The 17,773-nt window shown below is 33.2% G+C and overlaps 3 protein-coding genes across 9 annotated transcripts; 2 read left to right on the top strand and 1 right to left on the bottom strand.

Annotated features, from left to right (window-relative positions):
- LOC109723151 lies at positions 797–2,049 on the top strand. Of its 2 annotated transcripts, XM_020251402.1 has the most exons (5): positions 797–933; positions 1,021–1,107; positions 1,508–1,561; positions 1,664–1,900; positions 1,995–2,029. In XM_020251402.1, exons 1-5 carry the CDS (start codon positions 850–852, stop codon positions 2,007–2,009), a joined length of 477 nt encoding a protein of 158 aa, XP_020106991.1. In that variant the 5' UTR covers positions 797–849; the 3' UTR covers positions 2,010–2,029. The 2 variants fall into 2 exon arrangements, with proteins under 2 accessions (XP_020106991.1, XP_020106992.1); XM_020251403.1 differs by lacking the exon at positions 1,664–1,900 and having other exon boundaries at positions 1,995–2,049.
- Positions 6,096–9,495, bottom strand: LOC109723149 (tropinone reductase homolog At5g06060-like). Of its 3 annotated transcripts, none has more exons than XM_020251399.1 (5): positions 9,349–9,495; positions 8,995–9,205; positions 7,084–7,300; positions 6,879–6,985; positions 6,096–6,438 (listed from the first exon to the last, which is right to left on the bottom strand). In XM_020251399.1, the coding sequence occupies exons 1-5, from the start codon at positions 9,435–9,437 to the stop codon at positions 6,259–6,261; spliced, it is 804 nt and encodes a 267-aa protein (XP_020106988.1). In that variant the 5' UTR covers positions 9,438–9,495; the 3' UTR covers positions 6,096–6,258. The 3 variants fall into 3 exon arrangements, with proteins under 3 accessions (XP_020106988.1, XP_020106989.1, XP_020106990.1); XM_020251400.1 differs by having other exon boundaries at positions 9,031–9,205; XM_020251401.1 differs by having other exon boundaries at positions 9,365–9,483.
- LOC109723144 (ubiquitin-like-specific protease 1D) lies at positions 12,768–16,372 on the top strand. Of its 4 annotated transcripts, none has more exons than XM_020251381.1 (9): positions 12,768–12,917; positions 13,770–13,930; positions 14,050–14,217; positions 14,294–14,425; positions 14,837–14,918; positions 14,996–15,106; positions 15,194–15,261; positions 15,725–15,780; positions 15,918–16,372. In XM_020251381.1, the coding sequence occupies exons 2-8, from the start codon at positions 13,854–13,856 to the stop codon at positions 15,750–15,752; spliced, it is 666 nt and encodes a 221-aa protein (XP_020106970.1). In that variant the 5' UTR covers positions 12,768–12,917; positions 13,770–13,853; the 3' UTR covers positions 15,753–15,780; positions 15,918–16,372. The 4 variants fall into 4 exon arrangements, with proteins under 4 accessions (XP_020106970.1, XP_020106969.1, XP_020106968.1 ...); XM_020251380.1 differs by having other exon boundaries at positions 12,799–12,917; positions 13,770–13,962; positions 15,981–16,372; XM_020251378.1 differs by having other exon boundaries at positions 12,800–12,917; positions 13,770–13,962.

Genomic DNA, 17,773 nt, shown 5'->3' with positions numbered 1-17,773 from the left:
ATACAATGGTTGTTATTAAGTGTTTTTTTTCTAACTATATATTACATTGAACAACTAACTAAACTTTAAAATATTTTTCTTTTTGACCGATTCCTATGGTACAGTATGCTACCTGTTCTTACGATACAGAATATTATGTTTAATATTTTTAAATATTTGGTATTGAATTATCTGTCTTTAAATTTTAATAGGATCGTAGTGCAAAAAATAAAGTTAGCCGTGCAAAACTACATACGGCACATACTGCAGGTACAAAGAGTTTTGCAAGAATTCGCGCAGAGGTAATTTACAAATTTTTTTATCATTATTTGAGAATTAACTTTATAGATCTATTTTGATTATTAATAATTGAATTTACTTCTATAATTTTTGCATGCAGATGACAAAGGAAAATGGAAAAGTTAAACCGAAGAGACACGAGCTATTCATAAGAACACACACAAAAAAGAATGGCAAACCTCTAAATGAATATTGTAAAAGAAAAATAGTAAGTTTTTAAATTTGTACTAATTTTCTTTCACAATAGGGATATAACCTATGAAAGAACTGCATGATTCTTCTTTTTTGTAGGGTGCTATTACAGAAATTGCTCCTATATATCCAGATATTGCACAAAAAGAAGAATCCCGAGATGACCTTCTAGTGAAAGTTTTAGGAGAAGATAGACGTGGTCATGTTCGTTGTTTCGGCTTGGTTCCCACTCCTTCAGATGTCTTTGGATCAAACCCAACTCGTGCAGAATGTTTAAGAATTCTTTCTGAAACTAAAAATGCTGGTAAAGAGGAGAAACATCGAATGCAACAAGAGATAGCAAACTTGAAACAAAAATATGAAGATGTGCAAAGAGATATGTCGATGATCAGAGCAATGTTTGAATCAACAGAGAAAATGCCCCAAGACTTGCATAAACCAGAAAAAAGAATCGGTATACCGGTAATACAACTTATTATGCCAATTTATATATCATTTATAACTAATTTGTCTTCATATAACATCTAATGATTTTGTTCTCTCAAACAGAATGCTAACAATTATATTTCTCCCAATGGATCACCTAAGAATGATGTAAGTTCATCACAATCTAGTCATGCAGTACCTCCACCTCAGGTAGTTCTTTTATCCTAATTATATTGTATACTTTATGATATTAGTAAAAATTTTTATATCAATATTTGTATTCTCTTTCTGTTCATACTCTCTCTTTTTAATTTAGTTCAAAATGATATCTCTTTTATATATTATGTCTCTTAAGACTCTTTTTGTCAAGTGTAATTAGAAATTTCGTCTCAAATGCAACTTAAAAATGCTTGTATATTTATCTAATTTTGCCGATTCGACTAGCATTTGCAACCATGTAGTTCCAATAACTACACTATATCCAAAGATGACATTTTCAAGTCTAAAGCAATAGTAAAGAAAGAAAGTAGCATAAGCAAGAAAATAAACTTGCATATTTATAATATTCAAACATAATGTTGACTAACTATATTAGACAATTTTGTTACAGGCACTTCGAGCTAAAGATATTGTGAAGAATTTTCTTATCCCATCAGATGCTCAGGTTATCTTCTAGATTTTTTCATTATTGTTCTCTTTGTTGTTTTTATATATTTCTTTTATCAAAACACATGAAATATTTGATTTATTTCTTTGTTGATTGAAGGGTGGAAATGAAGTATACTTGAAAAGTTTAAAAAAACCTCATGGTAACGTGGCACGAGGTTACATATTAAGTAAGGATCCCATGACGAAAGTTGGAGGAGTCGAGTTAGGACCACAATATTGGGAGGTTCAAATAGACGTAGCAATACTTCACAATGAGCCATTATTAAGACCTTATGGAAATTATTTGACCATTGGAGATGCCGTAGGTGTAACGGTGGCTTGGCCATATACCTATGTATGCACAAAATACTAATTTTTCTTTTAAATTTTCTTACTATATTTTATAACTTTGCAAATCAAATTTTAATTTTGTATACTCTTTTGTACAGGTTAAGCGCAAGTAAAGCTGAATGCACATGAGAAGTTCAAATTGAAGAAATGTTCGTGAAGCAATTTAAGCTTTCATTTTGTTATGATAGTATTTATACTACTATATATCATTTTGTTAGATACCTTTTGTATTGAACAGTTTGTGATATTTTTGGATATTTAATGTATCAAACAGTTTGTGATGTTTTTGGATACCTAATGGTTTTGGATATCATTTTATTTGATATTGTTCTTCAAATTAATTGCATTATATATATGAATTAGAATTTTGATTGATATCTATCATTTGAATTGTTGTTTCTTATTTGGTGTGAATGAGTTTTATACATTGTGATTATAATAATTGATCAAAAAATTAATAATAATTTAATTAAATTAATTTAAATACTATAATTATCAATTATAATAATAAATTTTAAATTAAATTAGGAGGATTTATTAATGCAATAATTAATTACAATACATATATAATTATTTTGAAAATGTCATATGAAATTTATCTATAGCAACATTTATTAAGTGTTGCTAATTACTCAGAACTAGCAACAATTTTTCTATATGTTGCTAAATGATTCAGCAACATGGGCATAAGCAACACTAAACTTTAAATGTTGCTAAAAGATCTAGATGCATTTCTTGCACATATAGCAACATTTATATATGCCACTAATTGTCAATTTTCTTGTAGTGATTGGTTTTTGCATAATAGTTATCTGCTCAACAGGTTACCATTCGTAAGGATAATATGGGAAAACAAATACAAATTAATTACCAAATTTGATTAACCCTATACAAATATTTGTTTTCTTATTTAATTTTGTTACTTACCAAATTAGAAAGTGCTAATTTGATAAGTAATAAACATTTATTTCAACCTTATAATTGTGTATATTAAATTCAAATTTAATTTTAATTTTAATTTGTCAAACGAAATATTTATGTTTAAATGAATAGTATATTTCAATTCACATTGTTAATTTGATATTAAAACGACACGAAATTTCAAATATATTAACTTATTTTAAATTGTAAATTATGTTGTATTTATTTATAAACATAACTTTTATTATTTATTTAAATTAAAGGCTTCTATTTTTAAAATTAAATTCAAGTGCTAATTGATAAGTAATAAACCTTTATTTAAACTTTATAATTGTGTACATTAAATTCAAATTTAATCTTAATTTAAATTTTTAGAACGAAAAAATTTATGTTTAAATGAATAGTATATTTCAACTCAAATTGTAAATTTGATATTAAAACAACACGAAATTTCAAATATATTAACTTATTTTAAATTGTAAATTATGTTGTATTTATAAGGCCAATTTGCATAAAAAATCCACTTATTTTGAGCTTTTGCAAAATCGGGCCACCTTTTTCGTTTTTGCAGATTCGGTTCACTTTTTCAGCAAACTGACCAAAATACCCTTTTTACTTTTTCTCTTTCCTCTTTCTCTCTCCTCTTCGTTTCTCTCGTTTTTTTTTTCTCGCCGGCAGAGCGGAGGCGGAGCGGAGGCGGAAACGGTCCGTCTCGCCTCTCACCCTCATTCTCTAGCCCTCACCCTCGCCCTCGCCCTTGCCGTCGTCCACGCACCCCCCACCTTCCTCGCCTCCAATCTCGCCAAGGCCGCGCCACGACTTTTTTTTTTTTTGGTTTTTTCTTTCCTTTTCTTCTCCGACTCTTCTCCACCGTCTCCGACGACGATGCCTCTCTCGTCCTTCTCGTCCTTCCCCGCCCTTCTCATCTCTCCCTCTCCCTCATTCTCTGCCGCCTCCGACGACGATGCATCTTCGCCGGCGCCGACGTCGACACCGTGGAGGTCACTGCGGCGCTACAGGCTCGGAGCGGGGGTCCTTAGCGGTGTCGTCGCCGGCACCGTGGCTGTTGGCAGAGAAGGTGACAAAAAAAAATTATAGAAAAAACAGAAAAAAAAATAAAGATAAAAAATTATATAAAAAGAAGGATGAACATCAAATTGTATCGTTAACTGCAAAAAAAATTATAAGTTGCACTATTTAAGATGTAAACTGCAGCTTTAAGATGAAAACTACACTCTTTAAACCAAAACTACACTCTTTGAGAAATATTTACACTGTTTCTCTTCTTATTACATTCTTTCAGATGTAAACTGCATCCATTAAGATGAAAGTTACACTCTTTAAACAAAAGTTGCACTGTTTCTCCTCTTGTTGCACAATTTCTCCTCTTGTTACACTGTTTTTTATCTTAAACTGCACCCTTTTAAGAGATATTTATACTGTTTCTCCTCTTATTGCACTATTTCTGTGTAAATAAGAGGAGAAATAGTGTAACAAGAGGAGAAACAGTGCAAGAAGAGAAGAAACTGCACTGTTTTAAGAGATATATATATTGTTTCTCCCCTTGTTGCACAATTTCTGTGTAAACAAGAGGAGAAATAGTGCAACAAAAGGAGAAACTGCACTGTTTTAAGAGATATATCTACTGTTTCTTCTCTTGTTGCACTGTTTCTTTTCTTATTGCACCATTTCTGTATAAACAATAGGAGAAATAGTGCAACAAGAGGAGAAACAATGCAATAAGAGGAGAAACTGCACCCTTTTAAGAGAGATTTATACTGTTTCTCCCCTTGTTGCACTGTTTCTCCTCTTGTTGCACCATTTTTGTGTAAATAAGAGGAGAAATAGTGCAACAACAGGAGAAACAGTGCAACAACAGGAGAAATAGTATAAATATCACTTAAAATGATGCAGTTTAAGATAAAAAATAGTATAATTTTCGTTCAAAGAGTATAATTTTTATTTTAAAGCAGCAGTTTACATCTTAAATAGTGCAACTTATAATTTTTTTGTAATTAACGATGTAATTTCATCTTCATCCTTCTTTTTATATAATTTTTTATCTTTATTTTTTTTCTATTTTTTCTATAATTTTTTTGTCATCTTCTCTGCCAACTGCTACGGCGCCGGTGACGACGCCGCTAAGGACCCCCCGCTCCGAGACTGTAGCGCCTTAGTGACTTCTACGGTGTCGACGTCGGCGCCGGCGAAGATAAATCGTCGTCGGAGGCGGCAGAAAATGAGGGAGAAGGAGAGATGAGAAGGGCGGGGAAGGGCGAGAGGCGTCGTCGTCGGAGACGGTGGAGAAGAATCGGAGAAGAAAAGAAAAGAAAAAAGCAAAAAAAAAAAAAATGTCACGGCGCGGCCTTAACGAGGTTGGAGGCGAGGAAGGTGGGTGCATGGACGAGGGCAAGGGCGAGGGCGAGAGCATGAGGGTGAGAGACGAGACGGACCGTTTCTGCCTCCGCTCCGCCTCCGCTCTACCGGCGAGAAAAAAAGAAAAGAACGAGAGAAACGAAGAAGAGAGAGAAAGAGGAAAGAGAAAAAGTAATAAGGGTATTTTGGTCAGTTTGCTGAAAAAGCGGACCGAATCTGCAAAAATGAAAAAGGTGGCCCGATTTTGCAAAAGCCCAAAATAAGTGGATTTTTTATGCAAATTGGCCTATTTATAAACATAATTTTTATTATTTATTTAAATTAAAGGTTTCTATTTTTAAAATTAAATTCAAATTGTTCATTCGATAGTAAAAACATCATTAAAATTTAAAAATATTGATTAAAATTAAATTTGAAATTTAAATTTAAATGTAGATTGGACATGGATTTCTCTCTCAACAAAGAAAAAAAAGGGTAAAATAGCTTCGAGGAAAATATCTGTGAGTGAAAAGTTTCTAAGAATAAAATGGGATATCTTACCAAATTACTAGAAGAGCATTATGGGAATGAAAATAGAAATTTACAAAAAGAACCCTTCATACTAATTTTACATATGAGGAAATAATATACCCTTGGTAGGAGGGTGACTGATACCTATGGTAACAAAAGTCAGTCACCCTCTTAACTAAATGACATCTCCACCATTCATTTTAAAAAATTTAAGCCGAGATTTTTTTGGTGCATAGAAGCATTGCTCTAATAATAATAATAATAATAATAAAGAGTATATTTTAGCTTTCAATTTCAATATTTTTTTACCATAAATTGAGGGAGCGTCAATAAAACGGTTTTGGTAATTGGCTAATTAAGGACAATGTTAAAGGGTCAAAAAGGCACACACAAAAAAATTAAAACAAAAATAGCAATAAGCTGATCATAAGCACATTCTTTCGTTAGGGAACATCTGCACCTATAGGAAGCAGCAACCTACAACTTTGGAACTCTTATTGATTCCCACCTTATTTAATCATGGATATTAATTAAGTTTAGCAGGTAAATTCTATTCTAATTAAAGAAAAACCCATTGATCGTCATGCCTCCATCGATGGTGATGGTTTGTCCGGTGATGTAAGAAGCTGCAGGGAGGCAAAGGAATGCGACCGCCGACGACACCTCCTCCGCCTCCGCAATTCGCCCGAGTGGCGTGCGAGATCGGACCTTCGCCAGTGTCTGCTCGTCCAGAAGCTGCAAAAAAGTATAAATAGAGATATCACTACACCTGTGAAATTAATAAATGATTACTTATAAAATCTTAAAATAGTCCCGAATAATAAATTTTTTAAATATTTTATACACAAGGAATGCATCCATAGTTTTAGTAATTTTTGGACCAATCCTTTAATGCATTCATAGCTTTAGATTTTTCTTTTTTTGGGGGGTGCTTATAAGTTAATAATGTTACAGTAATATTTGCTCCTAATTTAAAATTGGTAATTGATGTTAACAATGAACGGATGGGACTTCGTGCTTTGAACTGGTTTAATTAGATCAATCGAACTAACTATCCCGCTCACCCTCACCTTTTCGAACAGAAAAGATGAGTGTAGTAATCTGTGCATAGCAAATCTATAGGAAAAATATAATAAAGAAAATAGAAAAGAACGGGCGAGAAAGCAACAACTAACCGGATCAGCTAGCGGAGTTTTCGTAAGCCAAGGCGCGACACAGTTAGCCCGAATGTTGTCCTTCGCCCACTCGCATGCCAAATTCTTCGTCAGCTGATTCATTGCTCCTGCGTTACAACGCGAAGTTTGATTATCATCACAACAATGAAATCGTAAGCACGAACTCCGGCATGTGTGTGTGCGCGCGTAAACTAAAAATGATTACCTTTAGTTGCAGCATAAGGGGTCCCGTAAGGTACAGCGACAACACCGGCGACAGAAGAGATGAAGACGATCGAGCCGCGTCCCGACTCCTTCAGGAGTGGATGCGAAAGTTGGCTGAGATGAAAGGCTGATTCAAAGTTAGTGGCCCATATGCGCCCAGCATCCTCTTCGCTGTACTCTGTAGTTGGTTTTACTATGACTGTTCCTGCGTTGTTTACCTGCACACCAATTAATCACACGTACAGCATCAGAAAATATTTTATATAAATATTAAAAATATTATTTATTGATAATTTAAACATTTTTGAAATAAAAGAGAGGCATCGTCGTATTAATCTATTTATTATAGAATATACATTTTACGGATTCATAAATTTTTTTGAAAGCTATAATAAAAAATATACACATATATTAGAGACCTACAGATAATATCACCCTGTTCAAAAAATAATAATGATCAAAAAAAAAAAAAAAAACTTTCGTCTGGAGGGATACCACCATGTCAATAATGGGCTACCTTTACTACCTTTTATTTTAAGAAATAATATATAATATATATTTTAAAATTATTCATACAAATACATAATTTGATAGTTGTGACAATAGACGTGAAAGAAATTTATGCCTCCACATCATTTATTTTCTTTCTTCTGCCTAAAGCCTTCACATGTGGCTCTTTTTTTCACGCAAAAAAATTTTACCCAGATTTGGTCCAATATTGGAAAAAGGACCAACATTGGAAAGAGGACCAACATTGGAAAGGGTCAATATCTTGACCAATATATTCTTTTGGACCAAAACCTTTTCCATATATAGAGGTTAAAAAGGTGAAGGTGCACATATGCGTATGAGAAGACTTAACCTCAGCTTGCACCTTAATAGTCTCTTCTATCTCACCTTTCTTTCACATTGATTTCTACACTGAGCTTTATATTTTTATTTTTGTTGGATCTCTGAAAGTTTATACTGTTCATTTTGCGCCACCGTGAAGACGTGCTGACGGGATGAAGAGTGGTTGTTGTATTGCTTAAGTTTGTGTCAATTTTTAGAATTCCTTCTTATTTTTATATGTTCTCTAAATTATATTTAACCAATATATCTTTATGCTTAGTAATCATGCACTCTAAATATATATTTGTATAGTTGATGATCACATATTTTGTTGTCATTCTCTTTTAGTTTTTCTTGGTTCTCTTCTTCTTTTTTTTTTTTTATAATTATACTTTCGAATTAGCGTCAAAATTATTCGCAGCAAAGCGCGGGTTCAACACTAGTTTTATATTATTGCTGACTAACATATTTTTATTATTTTTTAAAAAAAAATCAAAGATTCCTAAAACTTTGGGATTAACTAATGAAATTTAGAGTTTTAGAATAATATTTTGAGAATAAAAGAATAAATTTCAAAATTTTAAATAGCAATAACGAATATATAAGCAAAAACTCTCCTTATTTTACATATAACTTTCTCAAAAGTTTGTCCACTTTTCTAATATACCCCTAGTTTAAAGTTTATTTAAAAAACTTTAAATTAAAAAAAAAATGATTTGCATGTAGTATTTTTTTGGGGATAACTACAAAAGCCAGAAATTCATGAAGGGTATATTGATAATTATCCTAATTTTTCATTCTTTCTATGAAAAAAAAGAAAAATCAAACCCGAAAAACCTGTAATCTATTACATGTGGATTGAACGGACTCAACGGAGAACAACACATTCAATTCTAAATATTTATAGTATTTAATTAGGAATTAGACTGGAATACTATCAATAGTATCAAGCTATTTGTGCTATTAATTTTTTAGTTTTTAGATTGAGAAATATGGAATTAGAATGATGTGAACTCCTTAATTAGATGGCTACACAAAAAGGTAAAAGAGTACCAAAAAAAAAAAAAAACACGAGACTAACGAGTATGTTGAGTTTTCCGGCGAAGAGGGAGGCCACCTCGTTCATGAGCTGCTCGCGCTGCTCCCGCGACGATACATCGCAGACGGATCCGGTCACTTGCGGGTAACCCATACCCCTCCACCGCTCCACGCACGACCGCAGCTCCGCCTCGTTCCGTGCACACGTGTGCACCGCCGCCCCGAAGCTCAGCAGCTCCTCTACCACCGCATGGCTACACACGTACGTGCATACACGCACATTATTTTTCTAATTATAAAATAATAGAATATATTTTTATAAAATAAATAGTAAAAATAGTTCCGTTAATACAAAATGAGGAGGAAAAAAAAAAAAAAAGTGGAGATGAAGTGTTACCCAATTCCTTTGGTACCTCCGGTGACCAGAGCGGTCATTCCGTGGAGCGACCATCTCTCTTTGCCTCTCTTGCTCTGTGTTTCCTCCATTAATGGTGTGTGTGGTTTTTTTTTTTTTTTTTTTTTTTTGTGGGTAGGTGTGTGTATTCGTTAACTTAGCTTTCCTTCTATTTTATAAGGAAATATAAAGAGAGCCAACAATTACGTGTCGTTTTGGAATAGGCTTCTCAAGTTTATATATATATAATATATATTTATTCGACATTTCTTTTATTTTTTTTATTTTTATTATTCTACTTATTTTATTTGGATATAATAATATAATTTAATTATTATATTAGCTATCAATCGTTAATTATTTTATTTATTATAAAAAATTAAAATTTATTAAGGTTAATAAATTTTTTGGAAAATTTGACGAATTTTTTTTCAATAATTTTGGTCAATAAGGACCGGCAATACGAAATGCGCGCTGTGCGGATTGGGAGAAGAAACAGTCGACCACCTATTCACACAATGTATAGTGACGAGATTTCTTATGGCTATGACCCAAGAAAGTATCCAATTGGGAGATCTGGGAGATGACGTGTGTTCCGTATGGAATAAATGGGCAGGCAGAAAAAGAACAATATCGACCTCAACTTGCCTTATAGGACTGATAGCCTGCTGATGTGTCATTTGGGAATTCAGAAATAGAACGATCTTCCGAACAAGTCAGACTGACCCAACAGTCGGTATTTTCAAGATTAAACAATTGACGGACCTGTGAATGAATCTTAGTCTAAGTAACTTAAACAAGTAGTTTAGTTGTTGTTGTTGTTGTTGTTTTTTTTTTTTTTTTTTTCCTCGCCATACATCGAGGCCCTGTTGTCTCACCCATGTAGCTTAATTTATTTTCTTACTGAATAAAGCAGGTAGCGTGCTATCTTCCTCTCAAAAAAAAATAATTTTGGTCAATAATTGAAGTGTTGAAAAAATTGGTCAATAATTGAAGTGCTAAAGTATATATATATAGAGAGAGAGAGAGAGAGAGAGAGAGAGAGAGAGAGAGAGAGTTGAGCTATGATACTTTTACAAGTATCACCATCATGGTGCTATTAGGTTTTAAGTCATTGGATCTACTTTTTGATTATTAATAGCCCTTGGATTAAACACTATTCCACCTACCACCACCTACCACCATCATCTCAACCTCACATCTCTCCATCCAAAAGCTAAAAACACACAAGTATCACCCCCATGATACTTTTACAAGTATTCTAGCCCTACTATATATAAATATATATATATACCAACGTGATGCACATTTTTATTGGAGGGACAATATATATAAGAGTATTTTCAATTAGTACCAATCAATTGCCCGAAATATTGATAAAATATTAGTTCCTAAGGCTGCCTTTCCTTGGAGGGATATTTCAGAGCAAGACAAAATATCTCAGAATAAGGTGGCATATCCCTGAATCAATATCTAAACAGAAAAAAAAAAAGAAAAATTTGTTGTTCCAAACTTCACGAGTTGTTGCAGAATTAGGAGGAACAATTTGGGGTGCTCTGTTAGTTTTTCATTTTGTCCTTTAACCCTTCCTCATCGGGATATGCTAAGGAGATTTTTTTTGGAGATTTTTTTAAAAAAATTTATAAGTGCTACACTATTTGGACCTATTAATATTTAATTTAGTAAATTAAAAGAAATCGATTGAATGATTAATTTAATTTAATAAGTGCTATTTTATTTTAGATATCTGTATTTTAAATTAGCTTCGAAAAAAAAAATATTTAAATTGAATACTACTAAATTAATAATTTCAAAAAAATGTACAAATATACTTAATTAGTAAATTAATTTATTCCAGCATTAACATTCAAACACTATCAAAAATATTCTCTAGAAACAGACAAATAACATCCAGATATAATTTATAACTTATTTTAGTTTATATGGGAGTGTTCTCTGTTCTCAAAAATGATAAAAATTATTCTCCAAAATTTAGTTCCGAGTCAAAAGCAGCCTAATCAATTTAGTACTTCACAAAACGTCCTAATCCCACAATAGTTTTTCTTTTCCTTACGCTTGTCCATCCTTCTTTTTGGCCGAATTTTGGCCGGTTCTCATAACAATTTGTTTTTTTATTTTTCTAAATTTTTTCGTTAGGGATTACAGCTTTTCAAAATATCTTACCTTTCCAATTGAAACTTGATGGGCCTAAATATGGAGACGTTTCGATGCTATTCCAAGTGACACCTGATCGGGATTTTTTGAATGATTGCTTCTTCTTATAACTTTTATTTTGTATTTTATTCTTTAATTTTAGCCTTGAAAGCTTATAAGTTAAAAATTTATTTACTAATAAATATACAGATTTAAAAATAAATATTAGTCTTCTCATAATTAATTTTGGAATATTTGTTTCTTTATTCTTATGTGAATTATGTCTTTTTTATTTTTTTAATATTATAATTAATAACTATTTTTTAAAAATGAATTGCCTATGTCCTCTACCCTAATAAAAAATTCCAGGTACAGCAGTTTCCATCCACACTATTATGAGAAATTGAATAAGAACTTTACCTAATCAACAGTACTGTTGAGTTAAAATCAAATTTAGAGGTGTCAATTAGAAAATAAAATAAAATAAAGTCAAAGGAGTCCTTCTCCTTATGGCTTTTTTTTTTTTTTTTTTTTAGAGATAGGTATAGCACGCTATTCGCTTCGTTTATTTCATTCAGAAATAAACTTAGCTAGAAATATGAATCAACTAGAATTCGAACTTGAATCTCGAGTATCAACCACCAAATTTTTTGCCACTTGCTTTAGAGACGGTCGGTCGTAATGGCTTGTTGTTCATTGGGTTATCATAGACTTTAATCAATATATTTCTCGAGCGTTCAAAAAAAAATTTGTAAATTAAAAATTCCATTTTTTACTGCAAACTGAGTTAATTGATAGGATTCTATTAAAAAAATACTCTCTATCAACTTAAGCTTAAAGTTCATGTTTGAAACTTCGGAAGTTATTTCTCAGTTTTTCTTTTTAATGGTATTAGAGCTTCTCACAATTCAGAATAACACTATTCAGAATGATAAAATTATGCATTTGAAAGTTTTTGTAACACTATAGAATTTTGCGAATTTCATAAAAAAAATATCTTATTTTTAGAGAGATCGATCAATAGCTAAATCGACTTTCTCTTTTTCATTACTCCATACTCTTTTATAATTTGAACTAGTGTCTTATTCAACATATGTGGTGCACCCGGTGCACGCAAGTCACCAGAACAAAGCTCGCCGCTTGTCGGAGTCGACGGGATCCGCTCAGTGCCGCGTCGTACATATTCCTCGTCCACCTGCATTCACCACCACCGTCCGATTGATCTCGAAAGCCTCGTGATCTCCGCTCGACTAAAGCAACGTCTCTGATGTGCGCTGTTCGAAACAAAGCACCGAGTTTAGCTTCGTACTCTCTTCTAGCTTCTCTCCGTTGCGTTGTTGCTCAAAAAGCTCGAACAGCGATTTCCCCGAGAGCCCCTGGAGCGGCTCGGATGACTCCGTTTCGCGAAAAAAATCGGGGTAAATTGTGCTTAGATCCCGTTCTCTCTCTCTCTCTCTTTCTCTTTCTTTTTTCCTATCGCGATCCTTTGATAGAGGATCTTTTTTTCACTTGTTTCCATGGATTTGATCACGATTTAGGGTTTTTTTTTCCCCCTTATTTTTGGGTAATTTTTTACTATCTCTGATCAAATGTTTGTTATAAGATGCTCTTCTTGTTGCGCTGCAAATTTTGCCCTTAGGGTTTGTTACTGGATGTAGAAATTTTCGAATAATTTAGTTTAGATCGCGTGCTTTTAATCTGTGAACTGTTCCTTAATCTCTTATTTTTGTTAATTTTTCCGCTTTTATTGGATTAAATGTTATATTCTAGATGTTATTTTGTGGCCTTTAATCTCTTGAGAATTAGTGATTGCATTGTGCCCTAATTTAGATCGCAGATTATCTAATTTATTGTTGTTTGTATTGGGATGAGGCCATTTTTTAGTGCTAATGGTCTTAGATAATTAACTGAGCAATGTAAATAAATCTCAAGCCTTGAAAATAAAGCTATAAAAGCAGGAAATGTCCTTTTTTTCAAGTAATTTCGGGATATAGCCATAGATTTAACCATTTGTGATAACCAATGATTATTGTCTTATGGATATCTCTCTCTCTTACTGGTACATATTCCATCACCAGAATCTTTGTTGCTTTAATCCTCATAGAAGTATTGTAATATAAGGGCTATGTGCTTATGGGACATAATCTTAGTGGTACATAATCATAGATTCCCAAATCTAGATTGATTTTAGCAAATTATTGTATATATATAGGCGCTGTAAAAACATATATATTCCATAGCCTGATGTGTCCATTTTTCATTGTTTCTAGTATGGAACCTCAGAAGTACTAGAATCATAACAAGGCAAGCTGCAAAGATGTCGAGGACATCTGAAAACACCTTGCCTTCTTTCTATGATTCGCTTCCTCAGTATAGACGTGCAAAACGACTTAGAAATAACCGAGTCGATAGATCCAGCAATCAAACAAAGGTAGACACCAACCTGTTCGAAGCTTACCTGGAGTAAGTTCCACACTTATTAATTTCAAGTATCGCTTCTCTCCGGCTGCTTTTGTAAGAGAGTATTATTTTTTTTTCTTTTTCGTCTAGGGATTTATGGAGCAGGATTTCGGAAGAGAAGAGGCACTCTTGCGTGTATCTTGATTGTTTATGGTTTTCTTTGTACAAGGATGGAGTGGCAGAGCCGAAGATCCTTAGTTGGATCAAGAGTAAACAAATATTTTCAAGGAAATATGTTTTTGTTCCCATAGTCTGTTGGTAGGTTTTACTTTCACCGAAATATCGTATTCTTTCACGTAAACTTGGAAGCTTTATTTACTTGTGATAATATTAGGCAACACTGGAGCCTCCTTATATTGTGTCATTTTGGGGGAAAAGGCCGCTCAAAAGCAGCAGAGCCATGCATGCTGCTATTAGATTCACTGCATACAACGGGGCCAAAGAGGTTGGAACCGGCAATCAGAAGGTCTGATTATATTTACTTATGGCGCTTCTTTTTATTTTAATATTTATCATTGTTTGCCCTTTTTTAGGCGCCATAATCAACAGTAATTGTAAGTTAACGGACTCCTGATAGTATGGGAATTTCTGTGACTTATGGTCATTATGATGCCAAATATCTTAGAGGCACCAGATAGTTATTATGGTTTTTTGGAACTTATGCCTCCAATTTGTATGAGCAACTATATTTATCGTTGTCACATGGCTGCACGTATCATCTAGTGGCCTTTGCTTTGTTATTTTATCTAGCATCTAGAGTCTGTGGAAGCTAGAGACTGTTTTTTTTTTTTTTTTTTTTTTTTTTTTTTTTTTTTTTTTTTTTTTTTTTTTTTTTTTTTAATGTTTCTTACTTCCTTTTTCTTTTCCTCTATTCCAGGTTCATACTTGACATTTATAAATTTGAAGGGAGGAAAGAAACTAAATGGTTTATATCTAAAATTCCTCTTTTAATTCCCAAGGTGACTATTCTCTCTTTTCTGATTTTTGAGTGTCCTCTTCGTCCTGGAAAGCAACCAAGCGAATAAGTTCTTTGCAGGTACCACAACAGAAAAATGGCGAGGAGTGTGGGGCATTTGTTCTTTATTTCATATACCGTTTTCTGCAGAACGCTCCAGAGACATTCAAACAAGAGGAATACCCTTATTTCGTAAGTTGTTATGTTGTTACCCCCTTTTGCTGCTTTAGTTTATTCGTTATTCTCTTTTCAATGCCTCTCAATTGCTTTCATCTTCAGCTCAATGAAGACTGGTTTGATTTGAAGGACTTCGAAAGCTTCAACCAGGAAATGAATTCATTTCGAAGGTAGGGGTTCAATAAAATTTTAATCTCCTTTTCAGATGATTCTTTGCCTGCTATATGCAATGCCTGTTTCTTGCTTTCGTTAATATGCTCATGGGTTCCTTTCTCATGTGGTGAACTAATGCGAGTCAGTGAAACTGTCGAACCAGTTTTAGTGTCAAGTTATTTACTAGGTTAAATTTTGATCTTGTTCTCACACTACAAACGGACATACCTAGCTAAGTCTTTGTAGATTATTAACTATGAGCTTTACATCTTTTTTCATTCAGGCAGGATAGTAACTGGAATTGAATCGACTGAAAATTGTGTATAGAACAGTTGGAGAATAAGGGATATCCATTTAACTGATCTTTACTTGTCTGGGATATTTCATTTACTCCGGCCATATAGGACCTATAATCTTTTCTTTTTGTGTGTTCTTTCTGTTGTTGTAAGACGCACAGCTCATGTTCTTATTTCTTTGCAGCAACAAAGAGATTGTACAAATTTCATGACTGGATCACTCTAAACTGCAATACCAGGGTAACTATGACGTACATCTAAAATCTCTTATGTTGTATTTTACTAAATTATATCCAGAGTGTTTGTATTAATTAGATACTGCATAAGTTTGGTGCTTTTGTTGCATGCCTTGACGTCTCCTCGTACAATTGTCTCAGAAGAGAAATTGCTGTCCATTTCCTCTCTCCCAATGATTTAGACTTTTGCGGAGACTTTTGCAGTAGCAGCTCGGCGACTCGCAGGCTTCAGTTGGACTCCGCTAAACAAATTGATGCTGACACGGTTCTCCATCAAACTGGAACAAATACTATCATGAATTGCTACCAACTTATCATTTCTCATCAGCAGTGTAAATTCAACAAATTTGGTGAAGCGCTTCTTAGCATTCGCTGAGCCGCTGATTACTAGTTTGCTTAGAGAAGCAATCAAAATCTTTTTTGTTTTGTTTTGTTTTTTTCCAGTAAAGAAATGGTAAAAGAAAATTCACCTTTTTCATTGCTCTACGGGGTGTTTAGTGTGACTAACAATGAGATGGGTTAAATGTATAGCTGGTTTTTTGAACTTGAAAATTTAAGTTGTGGTCTCTGAGTTTCCCTTTTTTTTTGCCTTTAAATGAATTTGTTTTTGGCCTAACCTAATTTTTGCCATCTCATTGCTCGATTATTGTATGTAATTTTAAGCTTACTAGAAGTTTGATCATACGAGTTTTACCAATGTTAGGTTTGTTAATTTCATGCTATCCAAATTATCTTTTTAATAGAGCAAATACTATCTATACATTTTTATATGTAAAGATTAACAATCTATCTATCTTATTCTCAAAAAAAAAAAAAAAAACTAAACTATTTTTTTTTTGGCTAAACTGTAAATTCTCGGATGTGAAGAGGTATACCTTTTTTATATTTCCTTAATCATCAATCGCATTTTCATCAGATCAATGCTAATTGTAAATTCATACTAGATGTGAAAAGCTCATACTCTAGCATCTGCATAATTATGATTTTTTAAGTTGCCTCATCATTTTTTCCCCTAAAAATGTAATAGAAATTTTTTTAAGTCCTGGAATCTAAAGGATGTCAGATTTAGACCTGATATGGATTGCAATTTCCTCTTAATTACTCTTCTTATCTGAGGACTTAAAATGGCAACTTTTTAAAAAGGATTAGAAAAATGAGTAAACATTTTCAAAAAGGATTTTTTGAGTTGAGCTCAAACAAATGCCGAAAAAAAATTGATAAAAAACTTTAGATAAGGTATTTCACATAGAATCATTTTTGAAACTATTGATAAGAATCAACAGTAAATAAAATCAAATTCAAAACAAATCCGCCAAAATAATAGAAAGGGAGAAGAGAACCATCAGATATTAAAAAAGGATTCCGCAATGCGCATAGGTCGCAGTTCGGTCCGCATCATGGTTGGGCCACATTACTTAGGCCCGCATCATATGGTCCTCCACCCATAAAACTATCTATGCGACTTTTTTTTTTTTCTATTATATCTAATTTTAAGAAAAAATAACGAATAATAGCATTTAAAAATTATAATAAGAATCAGAGAAAAAAAAATGCGCTAGAAAAATGCGTTTTTTTTAATCCCAGAAAAAAAAAAGAAAAGGAAAAAAAAAAAAAGAAGAAGAGATCCAATTCGGAAAATGGCTCAGAGAAACATGGGTAGAGTTGTTATCAGCACATAGAAAGCATCAGAGTGGTGCATGACTGATAATACTTTCTCATCATAGCCGATCCACAAAGCCAAATCCCAGATTCACAAAACCCCAAATCCTAAAACCCTAACCCTAAATCCTCACCTCTTTGAAGAATCCGAAGAGAGAGAGAGAGAGAGAGAGAGAGAGAGATTTCAAAAGACCAAAAATTTCGAATCGGAGACGATAATGGCGATCGAAAGAGTGCGGCGTGGATCGATGAATATATTGCGAAGAAACCCTAAGTGCAAATGACGGAAATACCCCTCGCTCTCAAGGCACTAACTGGGCCGAGCCCAATTAACCCAC

The sequence above is a fragment of the Ananas comosus genome, linkage group 17 (genome assembly GCF_001540865.1).
Source record: "Ananas comosus cultivar F153 linkage group 17, ASM154086v1, whole genome shotgun sequence".
NCBI lineage: Eukaryota > Viridiplantae > Streptophyta > Magnoliopsida > Poales > Bromeliaceae > Ananas > Ananas comosus.
The sequence above is the reverse complement of the archived record's forward strand: the minus strand, read 5'-3'. Positions and strand labels throughout refer to the sequence as shown.

Excerpts from the sequence above, each read along its gene's own strand:
- LOC109723151 (XM_020251402.1), top strand. The coding sequence starts at position 850 with ATGTCGATGATCAGAGCAATGTTTGAATCAACAGAGAAAATGCCCCAA. Across the intron at positions 934-1,020 it reads AAAAAAGAATCGGTATACCG|AATGCTAACAATTATATTTC; the intron begins GTAATACAACTT and ends TCTCTCAAACAG. Across the intron at positions 1,108-1,507 it reads ATGCAGTACCTCCACCTCAG|GCACTTCGAGCTAAAGATAT; the intron begins GTAGTTCTTTTA and ends ATTTTGTTACAG.
- LOC109723149 (XM_020251399.1), bottom strand. The coding sequence starts at position 9,437 with ATGGAGGAAACACAGAGCAAGAGAGGCAAAGAGAGATGGTCGCTCCAC. Across the intron at positions 9,206-9,348 it reads GGAGGTACCAAAGGAATTGG|CCATGCGGTGGTAGAGGAGC; the intron begins GTAACACTTCAT and ends GTACGTGTGTAG. Across the intron at positions 7,301-8,994 it reads CCGGAAAACTCAACATACTC|GTAAACAACGCAGGAACAGT; the intron begins GTTAGTCTCGTG and ends ATTGGTGTGCAG.
- LOC109723144 (XM_020251380.1), top strand. The coding sequence starts at position 12,890 with ATGACTCCGTTTCGCGAAAAAAATCGGG. Across the intron at positions 14,426-14,836 it reads TTGGAACCGGCAATCAGAAG|GTTCATACTTGACATTTATA; the intron begins GTCTGATTATAT and ends CCTCTATTCCAG. Across the intron at positions 15,107-15,193 it reads AAGAGGAATACCCTTATTTC|CTCAATGAAGACTGGTTTGA; the intron begins GTAAGTTGTTAT and ends TTTCATCTTCAG.